The sequence below is a fragment of the Vombatus ursinus genome, unplaced genomic scaffold (genome assembly GCF_900497805.2).
Source record: "Vombatus ursinus unplaced genomic scaffold, bare-nosed wombat genome assembly UNPS02009173.1, whole genome shotgun sequence".
Taxonomy (NCBI): domain Eukaryota; kingdom Metazoa; phylum Chordata; class Mammalia; order Diprotodontia; family Vombatidae; genus Vombatus; species Vombatus ursinus.
The window spans coordinates 9,011,151-9,027,366 of record NW_020948951.1 but is presented as its reverse complement, the minus strand read 5'-3'; the positions used below and the strand labels follow the sequence as shown (position 1 = coordinate 9,027,366).

The window sequence follows — 16,216 nt, the reverse complement described above, 5'->3', positions numbered from 1 at the left end:
TGCAAAGGTGGGAGATAGAACACTGATTTCCGGGAACAAAGAGGCAAGTAGGCCAGTTTGGTGGAAATGTATACACAAAGGGAAATAATGTGAAATCGACCTGAAAAGGTAGACTAGAGACAGACAGTAGAGAGATTTGAACACTAAAGTGGAGAAGTTTGTATTTTATTCTAAAAGAAATAGGGAGGCAATAAGATTCTTGAACAGGAAACTAACATGGTTAGACCTGTACTTTAGGAAGATTATTTTGGTAGCTACATGGAAAACTGTTTAGGGAAGGGAGAGACCGGAATCAGGAGATTAATTGGGAAGCTATTGGAGTAGTCCAGTCAAGAGGTAATGAAGATTTGAACTAGGGTGGCTGCTATGTAGGGAGGAAGGAAGAGAATCAGTATCTCTATAGCACCTTCTATGTGCCAGGCACTGGGCAAGGCACTTTTTACAAGTATTATCTTATTTGACTCTCACAACAACGCCGCCAGGTAGATGCTGTTATTATCCCCACTTTACAGTTGTGGAAACAGAGACAAACTGAAAGGGGACAGATGAAAAAAATGTTGTGGAGGTAACTGATAAATGGTCAAAGGATATAAACAGGCAGTTTTCAAATGAAGAAATTAAAGCTATCTATAGTCATATAAAAACGATCTAAATCACTACTGATCATGGAAATGCAAATCAAAACAACTCTGAGGTACCACCTCACACCTATCAGATTGGCTATCATGACAAAACAGGAAAATGACAAATGTTGGAGAAGATGTGGGAAAACTGGAACACTAATGTATTGTTGGTGGAGTTGTGAAATGATCCAACCATTATGGAGAGCAACTTGGAACTATGCCCAAAGGGCTATAAAACTGTGCATACCCTTTGACTCAGCAATACCACTTCTGGACCTGTATCCCAAAGAAATTGTAAAAATGGAAAAAGGACCCACATGTACAAAAATGTTTATAGCAGCTCTTTTTGTGGTGGCCAAGAATTAGAAATTGAGAGGATGCCCATCAATTGGGAAATGGCTGAACAAGTTGTGGTATATGAATGTAATGGAATACTGCTGTTCCATAAGAAATGATGAGCAGGCAGACTTCAGAAAAACCTGGAAAGACTTACGTGAACCAATGCTGAAGGAAGTGAACAGAACCAGGAAAACATTGTAGATAGTAACAGCAACATTGTGCGATAACTTTGGTAGCCTTAACTCTTCTCAGCAATACAAGGACCTAAGACAACTCCAAAAGACTCATGAAGTAAAATGCTACTCACATCCAGAAAAAGAACTATGGAGTCCAAATGCAGATTGAAGTATGCTATTTGCTCTTTTTTTGTGATTCTTCTTTCTTGTGGTTTCTTCCATTGGTTCTAATTCTTCTTTATAACATGACTAATGTGAAAATATGTTTAATATGAATGTGTAAGTATAACCTATATCAGACTGCACGCTGTCTTGGGGAGGGAGGAGGGGAAAAAGGGGGAGAAAATTTAGAACTTAAAATCTTATGGAAGTGAATGCTGAAAACCAAAAATAAATAAGTGTTATGGAGGTACAATTGATAAGACTTGGAACTGTTTAAATATGGAAGGGTGGTGAAGGACAGAGGGTGAATGATGAAGCTGAATTTGAAAACCTGAGCTCCTGGTTGTACCCTCAACAGAAATTGGAGGCTTGGATGAAGGGCAGGTTTGGTGGGGAGGGAAGATAAAGAATTTAGTTTTAGATGTACAGACTTTGAGATGCCTATGGGATATTCAGGTAGAAATGTTCAGTAGGAAGTTGGTGATTTCATGATGTGAGAAAGATTAGAGTGGGGTTTACAGATGTGGGAGTCATCTGCATAGAGATGATCACTGAACTCATGACAGCTAATGAGATTGCCAAGAGAGCACATATATAGAGAATAGAGGGTTCAGGACAAGACTTTTGGAGACTACCTATGATTAGGAAGCAGGACAAAGTTGATAATCCAACAAATTAGGCTTAGAAGGGATGGTCAGGCAGGTAGAAAGAAAAGTAGCATAAAGTAGTACCCACGAAGCCAAAAGACGAGAGAGTATGCAAGAAAAGTGAGAGGTCAAGAAGGATGGGAGATCAAAAGGCCATTGGATTTTGCAACTGAGAGATCATGGAGAGTCTTAAACAGAGCAGGGGTGAGGTTGGAAGACAGAATGCAAGGAACTAGGAAATTGCAAGAGACTGGGAGGTGAGGTGGGTGTAGGTGAATTTCTCAAGGAATTTGGCTGTGAAGGGAGAATGGCTATAAGATGGTAGCTTGAGGGGATGACTGTACCAAGTAATTGTTAAGGATGAAGGAGACTTAAGGATGTTTGTAGACAACAGGGAAGGAGCCAGTGGATAAGAAGATCAAAGATAAGTTAAAAAAAGATGGTAAAAGGGGCAAATTCTAGAAGGAGATGGGAGGAGACCACAAACAGAGGGACTAGCTTTGGCAAGGAATAGGGTCGTCACTGTTCATTACACAACCTGCCTTTTAAAATTGTGTTCTGTAGTACTCTTATTAAGTTCTAAACTTCATGCCTGTTACTCTTTCATTACTATTTCCTGGGGACATATTCTTATGGGGGAAAAAGGTTTTCCCTTCTTCTGATACAAGATCCTTGCTTTCAAATTCCTTTTTTTCCTTCTACCAGAACTCCCAGCCCCTGGCAAGGATCCGGGCCAGACTTCTTTGCCCACATGCCAAGACATACTTACAGGAGTTCTTCCGAAAGACTGTGTTGCTCATGAACTTGAAAAATCTCTCAGCATAGAAGCTGGGGCGGTGCACAGAGACAGTGTCCTAGAAATGGAAATAGGCAGGGAGTAGTTCACATTAAAAAGGAAAACAGAAGTGGGGTAGGTGGGATGGAGAAAAAGAAAAAAATAAGATTGTTGAAAACATTCTTTACATTTTGGCAAGGTAGAATAAGCTCTTGATTCTAAGGATCTAGGTTTAAATCTCTGCTTTGCTATTTACTGCCTGTATGAGCAAGGGTAAGTCATTTAAACTCTTTGGGTCTCGTTTTTCTTATTTGTAAAATGTGTGGTAACAGAGAAGTGCAAGGGTGGAATAGAGAATCCCTACAGTAACTTCCAGCTCTAAATTCCATGATCTTTTAATCTGAGCTCTTTGTCAACTGGCTAGCTCACTGGAGCCCAACCTTGCCATATCCCTTTCTTTTGTTGTTTGGCTATTTCAGTCATGTCCAACTCTCTGTGACCCCGTTGGGGTTTTCCTGGCAGAGATACTGGAGTGGTTTGCCATTTCTTCTCTACTCATTTGACAGATGGGGAAATTGAGGCAAACAAGGTTAAGTGATTTATTTGCCCAGGGTCACACAGTTCTAAGTGTCTAAGGCTGGATTTGAACTCAGAAAGATTAGTCTTCCTGACTCCAGGCCTGGCACTCTATCCACTGTGCCACCTAGTTGCCCCAATTAATCCCTCTCTAATACAACATTAATAACAATTTTCCTTGGAAATGGCTCTAGTTTTTATAACATCCAAAGACTAGAAGCATTTGAGTGCAGTCTGATTAGATTTTTACCTTAGGGCTATGACAATGATGATTTCAGTGGCTTGGAAGAAACCTACATTTTAATGCTTATAATTAGCCTGACTATATAAATGAAACAGCCTTCCCTGCTGTTTTATTTGGGGGTAGAATAAGAGGGGGAAGGTCTCAGGACAAATAATAACCAATGTTTAGGGATGACATGATGCTCGAATCTATCCCCAAATCCCATTTTATGTTTCAAAGTCACCTCTACCAGCTATATGCTTGCTACACATTGCCTTCTATGTCTTTCCTCTTTCTTCTGGGAGTTTATATGGGAAATGTGATCATAAGATTTTTCAGGGTTAGATGGGAACTCAGATCAATTTCTTACTTTTACAGAGGAGAAAAGAAAGTCCTAGAAAAGAAAAACAACTTGTTCAAGATCACACAGGTAGTTAATAACAGTTTTTTTTTACATTCATTTTGAAATTTTTAGTTCCAAATTCTCTCCCTCCAGACTTTCCCCCAACCTCACCTCTGGCCACCCATTGAAAAAGCAAGCAACATATCCATACGAAGTCACGCAAAACTTATTTCCGTATCAGCCACATTGTTTCCCCCCCACAAACAAAAAGTGGAAAAAAATGCTCCAATCTGCATTTAAGAGTTCTCTTCAGTTCTCTCTCCGGAGGTAGACCATATTTTTCATTATGAGTTAATTGCAAAGTTTTAATGATAATTTCATTTTTCAAAATGTGAAAGGACTAAGAAGGGAATGAAATTTCTAAGTTGGATCTTATTCTCACCAATAAGAATTGGTTGCTGGAATAGAAATCATAGGAATCTTGGGAAGGAATTGACTACTTATCTTAAAATTTTTGCTAGAAGTCACAGAAGCTGGTAATAATCTGACATTCATGGAAGATTTGGGGAGAGCAGATTTCAAAGGGTTTGGCCAATCTCCTGGACTAAAATTCCACAGGGGAAGTCATCTGAGGAAGGATCAGAAACTCTCAAGAATGAAACATTTAAGACATAGAGAAATAATTCCAACAAGGAGATGTCAAAAGTGAAGAAATAAAGATATATAAAGAACTCACCAATTAACTCAGATAAAAATATATACGATGGAAACAAGGATAAGAAAAGAAGTAATAAATACTAAAATATGGCTCAATCTTATGAGAACAGACTACTAGAACTCAGAATGAGTGAAGGCTGTTAAAGAAAGGAGGAGGATCAAAAAAAGGACGGGATCACTACTTAGGGTAAACAGGATAATGGATGATAGACATAAATAAGAAAGCTACCAAACTTTTAATTTGCTTCTGTCTTCTCTGCCAAGGAGAATGATCTTTGTATTAGGAGGACAGAAAAAAAACTGGCTAAAAGCAAATTGAAACCCAATATAAGTAAGGAGGCAGAAAGTACGTGGCTAGCTGCCCATCATGAGTTCAAGTAGCCTGAAACAGATGAACTGCAAGAACTGGCAGATAGGATTGCTGAGACACCACTAGCAGTTTCTCACAGATCACAGAGACCATGGATTGGATTGGATCAGGACTGGAGATGGGTAATTTACGCATTAGCCTTATTTAAAAAAAAAAAAAAGGAAAAGGGAATGAGGTCTACAAACTATAGGCCAGAGAACTGGACTCAGATTTCTGGAAAAGCTATAAATTTTAGTAGAGTACTGGTCAGCAAACATCCAGAAAGAGATGCTGTTATCCCAAAGAACCATCCTGGCTTCATCAAGAGCAGGTCATGCCAGACCAACGCTATTTACTTTCTGATGGGGTTGTTAAATTGGCAGGTTGAGAAAATACTATAGATGTGAAGTAGATTTGAAACCAATTAAATGTCTATACCTGATAGTCATTAATGGTTCAATGTAATATTGATCTCCAATAGAGGGTTTCAGGTTTGGCCCTGGGGAATTTAACATTTTTTAGAATAATGATGAGATATGGATGACATGTTTATCAAATCTAGAGCTATCACAAAGCTAGGGGGATGGGACAGATAATACACTGGATTAACAGTAAGGATTCAAAAAGATCTTCACAGGTTAGAGCACTGAGATGAGCTAAGAGAAAATTTAATGGGGATCATTTAGTCTTAAACGTGTATTCTAAAAATCAACTTCACAATTCTAAACTGGAGGAGGTATGATTAGAAAGCAGTTCATCCAAAAAAGACTAAAAAATTCTTCAGTCTGAATCAACAATGTGATGTGGCTGACAAGAAAGCTAATTCCCTCTTTAGTTTCACTGAGAGAAATAGTATCCAGGAATAGAAACATGACAGTTCCACCACAGACTGCCCTGGTCAGACATCTGGAGTATTGTTGGGTTCAGTTGCGGCTAACTCATTTAAAAAAGGACAATGATAAGCCAAAGAGCATCCCAAAAGAATGACTAGGATGGTGAAAGGCCTTGAAATAATGTTATGTTAGTATGGGTTGAAGAAACTAGGGATGTTACCCACAGACAAGAAAAAATTGCAGGGGAACATATGTCTTCAAGCATTTGAGGGGCTGTCATGTAGAAGAAGGATTAGGTTTCTTCTATCTAAGAAGCAGAACCAGGAATAATGGCTGGAAGTTCCAAAGAGCTAATTTTAGACTGACTGAAAGGAAAACTTCCTAACAATTAGAGGTAGCCACAAATGGAATAGGATGCCTCAGGAGGTAGAGGACTTTCCCACACTAGAAGCCTTCAAGCAAAAATTCAATGACAATATATCAGTTAAGTATGAATCAGAACTAAAGATTCTTATTCAGATATGGATTGGACTCTATGGTCTCAGAAATTCACTCCAACTCTGAGGTTCTATAATGCCGAGCTGAGATGTGAACACAGTTCTTCTGATTCCAGAAGTAGTTTTTAAAGTTTCTAACGGTATTACTGTTTTGTTTTTTGTATGACAATAGGATTACTGCCTCTGAAAGCAGTGAGCTCCTTTAAAGTAAAGGTGTTCAAGTACAGGTAAGTAACCACAGAGCTAGGCCATGTTCTATCAAAGGTCCTCTGGTTAGTCTAAGATATATAGTCTTTTGAATTTGCCAAAGCATTTGCTTGTCAATGAAACTTTCATTGTAATTTGTATATTACAACAATTGAATCGAAAATTACTCCCAAATGGTAGATGGTGGGGTCTAAGGACTACAATTTTACTGGGGAGAAAAATGAGGTGGAGAGAGGTTAGATGAGATTACAGAGCAAGTTTCCAGAATAAGGACTCCTGGGAACTGCCCGATGGCTTGGGTGGCCAACATGGTTCCAGTGAGGTTTCCTGATTCTGTTTTTATCTAAGTAACTATAACATCTGTGAACCAGCAGGTCACAAAAATTTAATGGCCTGAAGTTTAGAGCCATGGGGTCAAAGTCCAGACAATGTCTGCCTCTACCTGGCTCTGTGGCAACACATTCTCTTTTGTGGAATCACTAAAGTTGAAGCTGCTAAGTTCTTGGGAATAGTTCATTCTATCAAATTCCTATGGGATTGTTCTAAATTCTTTAATGACCAGCATCAAGTTCTATAACTAATACTTTGGAAGAAATAAATTTGATTAAAATGTTAATAGAAAAAAATTTTTTAATAGTTATTCAAAAATAAGATTTTTCAGTTGCAACAGGAGTCATTATTACTGTCAGGAAGGAAAATTCCCATGGCCTCTAAATCTATAAAATTCATGTGGCCCTCCAACTTAAAAGACACAGGATTTAAATCAGGAATGCACTTAGGGATCACTGATTCCAATTCCTTCATTTTTCCTGAGGCAACTGTAAGTCAGTTAGAAATGTAAGATGACTTCCCAAGGTCACACGTGCCTCTGATAAATCCCAGAGGTGAGTTGTGGACCTGAGCCTTCTGACTTCAAACCCTGCACTGTTCCCACCACACCATGATGCCTCTTGGGCCTTAGGCTTTGTGGTGAACCTCTCTTGCACTCAACCATGAGACAAACTGGCAATGCCCCTGTGATGTAATGACACTCCACAGGGCCTGAGAAGTGGTAGTTCCTTTGTTGGATCCTAACTTCATTTCTCAACTTAGACTAGGCCTTGGAAGTCTGCCTCATTTTTCTCATTTCTATAACACACTTGTTTATAAAGCACTTTCTTTACCACAATCCTATATGTGCAAATGCAAGTGCAAGCACTTGCAGTGCAAGTGTCATTTATTATCTCCATTTTCTGATGAAGAAACAGACTAAGAGGTTAAGTAAATTATCCCCAGTCACAGAGTCAGTGAGTATTAGAGCCAGGGCTCACAGAACTTCTAGATTTGACACTGGAAAGGACCTTAGAAATCATCTAGATCAAGTTTCTCATTTTTACCAATGAGGCAACTGAAGCTGAGGGAGATGAGCTGCTTTGCCCAAGGTCACAGCATTATCCAGCAGTACAGCCAGGTTTAGAATTCATGTTCTTTGGTCAAGGTCAAATCCAGCAGACTTTTCACCACCTCAAAGTGCCCTGAATTGCTAGGTCTCTTTTCATGTTCAATTCAACTGAACAGTTCCTGAGCATCTGCTGTGTTCTGAGGCCTTGTGCTAGGCTACAACGACAAAACCAAAGTTTCCACTTTTGAGAAGCTCATATTTTATGCAAAACCGGAGTTAAGAAATGCCCTAAGTTGAGGGGGGGAGAAGAGGTCAGCGAAGGACAGAGAAGCTGAGCTTGATGGAAGACAAAGATTCTGAGAGGGAGCGAGGAGGCACATTCCAAGCCTCAGTGTGGCTCTTGGAATTACACAGAGTTGGAAGATGGAAGGCTAAGTTTAAGGAGTAGCTACTAGTCTAGTCTGGATAGAACAAAGAGTTCATGGAAGACAGTAATGATAGTAAGAAGGGAAAAGTAGGTGATAAATCATGGAAAACCTTGAACTTTAGGGTGAGGAGTTTGTATTTTGTTCTAGAGGTAAAAGGATACTAATGAAAGCTTCTGCACAAGTGAACGACATAGTTGAATATGTGTCCTGTCCTGGTGAATCTTCTATGGGCAAGGAACCTGTACTCCACATTTCTGTATTCCTATAAATACTTAGCATACTAGTGCAGGTTGCAAAGGGCAGGGAGGGATGCCTTACATATGAGCTGCCTGCATACTGTGATGTGCAGGGTCCCAGCTACTGAAAAATATTACACTTACCAGCCTATTACTAACGTCTGAAATCTGCCACTGGAAATTCACTCCTTTAGTCCAAGATAAAGGGAAGTCACTTCTCTGCTGTTCCATGGCACCTGTGTTCTAGCCACTGTCCTCAACCTCCTCCCCCTCTCACAGAATCTTGGCCTCAGACCTTTGGTCCACCCAGGACTCTTCAAGGTGAGCTTTGAACTTATTTTGCCTGGAGTCAAGCATTCCCTTCACTTTCTAGCCATCTTCAAACCATGCCACCTGCAATGTATTAAACTCTGCATCCCCTTTAGAGCTCCCCTGGATGTGTTGTCTTCCCCCAGGAGAATAGAAACTCCTTGAGGGTAGAGACTCTCTTGCTTTCTTGTATATTTCCAGCAATGAACACAGGACCTTGCACATAGTAAGTGCTTTATAAATGGCGTATTAAATTCATTATTCAAGAGCACTAGATTAGAACTCAAGAGACCAGTGTCCTAGTCTTACCTCTGCCACTAGGTCATTATATGACCTCAAAAAAAGCCACTCCTCTCTCTCAAGACTTCAATTTTCTGATATGTAAAATGAGGGGATTGGACTTTACACTACTAACATCCTATGCTTTTATACAATTAACTTTTTAAGTACAAAATGGAAGAAGCATTGTTAGATAGTATAGTTCATAAAAATGTTAGTGTGCTGTAATCTCAATATGAGTTAACACTGAGACACATTAACCAAAAATTCCAAGTCAATCTTAGGATTCATTAAGGGAAGCATAGTGTCCACAATAGTTTCATTCTACTCTGCCCTGGTCATATAATATTTGGAGCATCTTGTGGGGTTCTGGGTACCCTATTTGAGGAAGGAAGTTGGAGTGTCTGAAAGGAGGGCAACAAAGATGGTGAGAGGTGCTGAGACTATGCCATGGGAGATCAGTTAAAGGAACTGAGGATATTTTGTCTAAAAAAAAAGGAGCCTCTAATGTGAAAATATGCTTAATATGAATGTGTAAGTAGAGCCTATATCAATTACATGCCATATTGGGGAAGGGGGAGGAGAGAAAGGGGGAGAAAATTTAAAACTCAAAATCTTACAGAAGTGAATGCTGAAAACTAAAAATAAATAATTTTTAAAAAATTTAAAAAAGGAACCTTAGTGTGGAACAAGATAAATTATCTTCAAGTATTTGAAGGTTTGTCATGTAGAAGAGTTATCAGAGTTAGAAACAGTGGATGGGCAATTAAGAGAGACCGATTTAAATTCTCTGTAAGTGAAGCCTTTCTATCATCATCACCTCTGACCAGATGATGCAATGGATAGAGTGCTGGACTTGGAGTCAGGAATACTTGAGTTTGAATCCTGCCTCGGATACTTACTGGCTGTGGGATCCCGGGGCCTTCATTCACCCTTCTGGATCTGTTTCCTCATACACAAAATGAGAGGATTGGTTTGGAGGCTTCTAGGGTCTCTTCTAGCTACAAATCTATGATCCCATAAATAACCACAGTTGTCCAAAAGTAGAATGGGATGCCTCAGGAGGTACAGTGTTCCCTTACTAGAGGTCTTCATGTGAAAGTTGATCATTTTATTGGGGATGTTGTAGAGAGGATTCTTGCTCAAGTATAGGTTTGACTAAATGACCTCAGATGGCCCTTCCAACTCTGAGATTTTGTGACTTTATCACCTCAAAGGTCCCTTCCAGTTCTAACAATCTGTGAAAATATAAATATCATTGAAAGGGATAACCCATTAAGTTATAATGTTAGTCATCAACACTTATTTTCAATTATCTTATGATCTCAACATAGAATCTTGGAGTGTAAGAACTAGATGGGAATTTAGAGGGCATCCAGTTCACCTCCCATCCCATGCAGGAATCCCTTCAACAAAATCCCATACTTCGTTTGAATTCTCTAGTGACAGGGTTGCCTCATAAAGCAGTCCATTCAATTGCTGGGCAGCTATAATTGTTAGGAAATTCTTCCTTCTATTGAGCCAACATCTGTTTCCCTGTAACTTCTCCCTTATGGGTTCCAGTTCTGTCTTATAGAGCAATATAGAAAAAGTCCGCTCCCTTTTCCACACAATTCCTATGTGACATAGTTTCTAGATCTCTCATTATCCTGGTTCCCCTACTCTACACATGCTCTACTGAAATAAAGATTGTTTCTCCTCTTTATCTAGCTCTTTTAAACATAGATAGCTGACAGCAAGTTTTGACTGAGTGAAAGGTTCAGACACTAAACACGGTGTTCTTGCTTAGGATAAGCATGTATGAAGAATGGAGCTTTGTCAGACAGAGGCAGCATGAACAAGCAGACCTATGGGGTCAATGAAAGAAGGGAGCTATCACAAATTAGGAAGAAGAAACTGAAAAATGGAAGGAGAAGCTACGGTCTACCTATACTGAGAGATTGTCCTGACTGTTCTAAGCAGAAAAGCAAATTGAGATGGAGCAGAGATCCTAAACCCAGAGGTCTAGGGCATACTGTCACCTGTGTTACCAAGATGAGTTTCCTGTAAACTCACCCCATCATGGACAAGAGCCTTCCATGTGTGCTCCAGCTTCTTGATGAATCTAAAGAAAAATCATCAATGATATCAGAGAAATACATTAGAGATACCCAGACCTTTATACCAGTTATCTTCTAGAAAAAAAGCATCTCAACTATTTCTTATTGTTTACATAATTTCCCTAGATCAGGCCAAGTTAATCTTTTCTTGGGGAAGAAAGGAAAAAAGTCATTCAACAAATAGGCAATTGTGCTCACAGAATGTTTCTCTTTCCTTTGTCATGGACTGAAGCTGGCTTTGCTCTAGAGAGGAGTTTAGAACTGAATGGAAGCTGAGTTTCAGATGCATGAATGTTACCTAAGAAAGTTTTCACCAATACCAACCCATTTCTTGGACTGCCATCAGTTGGTCATTCTGAGAGTTGGCATGGGACCTATCACTCCTCTTCACTCACTCACTCCTGACTTCTTTGTGAGATCTGGTACATGGTCATCACTGTCCCATTTTTTCCCTCTCAACACCAAATGAAGTTGCCTTCCCCACCTCTCTCGATCTGCTTCTTTTGAAAGGCTGACTACTCTTGCTTTAGAGCCCCACAAGGAAGATCACTATGGTATATAGAAGGGCTCTGAATTTGGAAAATTATCTGTTTTTTTTTAAATGCCAATAACTAAAAAGAAACTGATTTTTAAAATAAAGGCTAAGCATGGATCTGATTTAAATTCTAATCAGAAAACTTCATCCCAGGCATTTAGGTTTGATTTGACCAATGACAGAGAAATTCAAAGACAACTGATCCCCACCACCTACCTGTAAGATTGCAGGATGTCAATTATTCCTATGTGCAGCAGTAGACGCTCCCCACGGCCATTCACTGCTGGGATCCCACCCATCCTGGAGAAAGAGTTATGTATTAGTGACCACTCCAGCTAGTGCAGGAAATATGTGGTTCTAGAGCCCCAGGAAAAAAAAAATTTCAAGAAAAGCTACAAGCCAGAGAGCTGCATTTATGGAAACTGACCTCCCTATTGGGAGGTAATGCCAAAGAGGACAGCAGGTTCAGGAGCTGATAACTGAAGTCAGATCCAGAAACTACTTCATTCCTCCTTACCAGAGCCATCCGTCATATAATGAGCTTCTGGGAAAGCAAAGATTCTATCAGCAGAAAAGGAAAGGACAAAGGATAAATTTACCTCTCACCGTCTTTGTTGCCCTCCTTTCAGACACTGCAACTTATTAATACCCCTCCTCAAATAGGGTACCCAGAACCCCACAAAATGCTCCAAATATTATCTGACCAGGGCAGAGTAGAGTGAAACTATTGTGGACACTATGCTTCCCTTAATGTATCCTAAGATTGACTTGGAATTTACCAAACCTCAGGATATTTGAGTGTACCTATTAATCTGCTGCATTCCAGGTTCCTCACGATCTACCACAAATGGCTTTCTCTATATCATTATATCATCTCCTGCCAGCACTTCCAAAGTGGGATGGCAGACTCTTTGTTATTGAGATCTGTTATCCTGTTCGATCACCACAACAGTCTTGTGAGAGGCCTGGGCATTTAGTGTCCCTGTCTGATATATGAGAAAATTGATACTTGGAGAGGCTCAGCATAAAGCCTAAGGTCACAGCTAATAAGTGATGGAGCACAGATTCCTGAGAGCTGGAAGGGACCTTAGAAATCATCTAGTCCAACCTTCTCAGATTAAAAGTAAGGAAATTGAGGCTCAGAGGCTAATAGTGACTGACTTATTCAACAACTTATTCACACACACAAACGCTATAAAACAATGAGTTTGATTTTGACATGCTTTCCAGAATCAGCCTTATCTTTATAGTTATATTGCAGCTTTCTGACCAGTGAAGGGCAGACTAAGTTAATTCTAGAAACTGAGCATTCTGCTTAAGGCCCCTCCCCTACTATAAGAATTATAGTTAGCAAGTATAACCAAAGATGGTAGAGAAAGCTTCATAACACTTGTTTATTTCTCCAAAGAACATGATCATTAGTAAATTTCCCAGCTCCCCAAATGTGCCAGATCCTAGTTATGTAGACTGCCAATGGCTAAGATAATGCCACACCCACTGCCAGTATAAACACAGCACACTGCAATGTTAGTTGGTGTCCAGACTCAGTGGTTCAATACCGTTCAAGAGCCCAGGGCCAGCCAAGCTCGCCTTGCACACAAGTGACCACATGCACTGTAGTCCTCACCTGTGACTCTTTGCTATTCTCTTGTTGGAGGTCTGCACCTGGGCCAAATCCTATAAATGCCAAGACAGTCTAAAGACCAGATATGTTACCCCTGGGGGATCCCCCCCTGATATAGCAACCTCTGGTCCTAGTGGGATTTTAATTAATGTTCTATTGAACAGATCCTAGTGGGATTTCAATTAATGTTCTATTGAACAGATCTAGGTTTCTAATGCTAGTCACCATATCAGAACGGGCATTGATACCATTTAGATGTACTAGGGAAAGTCTGGTTCCAATGACAGCTGACTTATAGAACAGATTTTCACTCTCTCCTACTACAAAGGAGGAATCTCATTTCACATATTTCTCTACTATTCAAGAACCAAGCAGGATAAGGTCCAAGCTTCTTAGCCTGGCATTCCAAGTCCCTCCGCAATCTGATCTCAGCTTGACTTTCTAGTCTTATTTCCCACTCTTCTCTATAAGAATTTCCACTCTAGCCAAACTGGTCTCCCCACTGTTTCCCCAATAAGCTATTCTCACCTCTATACCTTTGTTAACACCACTCCTCCCATCTCTAATGTCTTCCTTTCTCTTTCCTGACAATCCAATTCCTTCAAAGCTCAGCTCAAGTCCCATGACCTAGTATGAAACTTTCCCTAACCATCCAAGTCCATGTTGATTTTTTTTTCTCTTCTCAGCTTCTACAGCAAAATCAAATAGCTATGTGAGGTCATAACACTATGAAGGAGATGAAAAGCAACTGATTCCCCGGGAACACACACCACTGAGTCTACCTCAGAGCTCATGACTGTCTATACATCTGATGATTCATTGTATTTTGCCCTTGTGGTTACTATATGGTCTTGTGTGAACATTTAACTCCTATATTTCTTTCTTAATTTCATGAGTATATGTCCTGTACCTCTTACTAGACTGTAATCTCCCTGAGGATAGACAGCGTCAGGATTGTTAAGACTCTGTCATCATATCCAATCTGTTATACAATTCTATCAATTCCACCTCAGCAGAATCTCTATTCCTACTGTTACTACCCCAGTGCAAGTCCTCACTATGTCCCACTTGGGCCTACTGCAATAGCTTCCTAATAGAGCTTCTTTTCTCCACTCCTCCAATCCACCTTTCATATGCTATTGGAATAATCTTTCTCACATACAGATCTGGTCAAGTTACAATCTGATCAAAAACGCCAAGAAGCTCCCAATTTCCCACCGAGAAATTTAAACTCCTCTGCTGGAATTCAAAGCCTCCTTTTTCAGCCTTATATCATATAACAAGCCCTACTCTGACACTTCATAGTGACACAGAAGTGGACAAAAATTCTTGAAAGCTACATCAGTGGAGCACAAACTCTGACAGGTTTCACATTAAGTTAAAAAGGCTTCAAAGATGGTCCTGGCAACAGACTAGCTGATTCCCAGCAGCTGATCACCATGATGATTGGGCGATTGTTTGGCCATTGGTAATTCATAAAATAGACATAAACACCAAATAGTTCAGGAATGAGTAGTCCCCTTCTGATTCCTCAATAACAGTGGCAGAATGGCAGAGAAAGGGCAAAGGTAGGCTTCCCACCAAATCAATGTTATTGTGCATGTTGGTACGATAAGTGTGAGATCCTTGTCTAGTAAGTTGCTGCACTGCCAGAGGACCTGAAACACATTCATAGTGACAGTATCATTGTAAAAGACACCAGAAGACAAAATAGAAGGAGGACGCACAGATTTTCCTCAGAGTGGATCATAGAGGAATTGCAGAATGTTGGTTTCATCATTTGCCTGAAGGACACCTGGACATCTTAACTGGTCATGCACATGGTGAACATGATGAACTTATGATCTCTAAAAAGATAGTTACAGCATATATGCCAATACTAGTTACAGAGGATGAAATAGTAGAGACTTTCTATGAAGAAATATGACAAGATCCAAGTCAACTTTCACCTTGATACCTGGAGACTTCAACACGAAGAGAGGATAGTAAAAATATGTTGGAACACATGGGTGAGGATTAAGAATTCAAAGAGGCCAATGGCTTTGGGATTATTTTTTTTTTGGTTGTTGTTTTGTTTTTTGGGGGTCTAGGCAATAGGGTTAAGTGACTTGCCCAAGGTCACACAGCTAGTAAGTGGTAAGTCTCTGAGGCCAGATTTGAACTCAGGTTCTCCTGACTCCAGGGCTGGTGCTCTATCCACTGTGCCACCTAGTTGCCCCCACTTTGGGATTATTTGGAAGTGTTATGCCAGTGTATCATAAATACTTTCTTTAAGCAGCATAATGTCATATCCTTGAGGCAAGGACGGTTTTAAATTTTGTCTCTGTATGCCTTGCACATAGTAGATGTTTAATAAAGGTTTGCTGAACGAAGAGAGTTGGAAGGTACTGGACATGTGGAATGCTGAGAATCATATAAAATGAAACTGACTTTTTCTGGGAAGAAAGAACTGTTCACTGCCATGGAAGTATTTTAGAATAAGTTAGGCTATGTAGTCAAATCACTGACTGGTTAGAGAAGTCAAAATGAACAGCAAATCAGTAGAGTTTTAAAGAAAGATGGGAAGATACTCTGTGCAATTGAAACAGGCCAACTCATTTAGTTGACTGGTACTCTGAAAAAATGGAAGCTGGATAAAAGTAAAGAAAATGATTCAAATATTCCTATTTCTAAGAGGAGTTCTATTGAATGAAAATAGCCACCATAACAAGCTCAAAAGAGCCAAGAAACTGTCTTAGCCAACAAACACTTGGATCTCCTTTAGAAGTGGAGAGCCACGGCAGTCAAAGAGACTATCCATTATAAGTTGTGCTGTTTAAAAATTAATACACTGAAGGGGAAAACAGGTCTACAAAAAA

At 39.8% G+C, this 16,216-nt stretch overlaps 1 protein-coding gene across 8 annotated transcripts in view; it reads right to left on the bottom strand.

The window, feature by feature from the left end:
- Nucleotides 1–16,216, bottom strand: part of PIP5K1C (phosphatidylinositol-4-phosphate 5-kinase type 1 gamma) — a 139,120-nt gene that overhangs the window by 23,504 nt on the left and 99,400 nt on the right. For all 8 annotated transcript variants that reach the window (XR_003568166.1, XR_003568167.1, XR_003568164.1 and 5 more), the window contains exons 9-11: nt 11,951–12,034; nt 11,156–11,204; nt 2,717–2,801 (exon numbers count right to left, since the gene is read on the bottom strand). Coding sequence is in view for 4 of the 8 variants with exons in the window: in XM_027850858.1 (XP_027706659.1) it covers nt 2,717–2,801; nt 11,156–11,204; nt 11,951–12,034 (218 nt within the window). In the remaining 4 variants the exon portion in view is untranslated. The remainder of the gene's footprint in view (nt 1–2,716; nt 2,802–11,155; nt 11,205–11,950; nt 12,035–16,216) is intronic.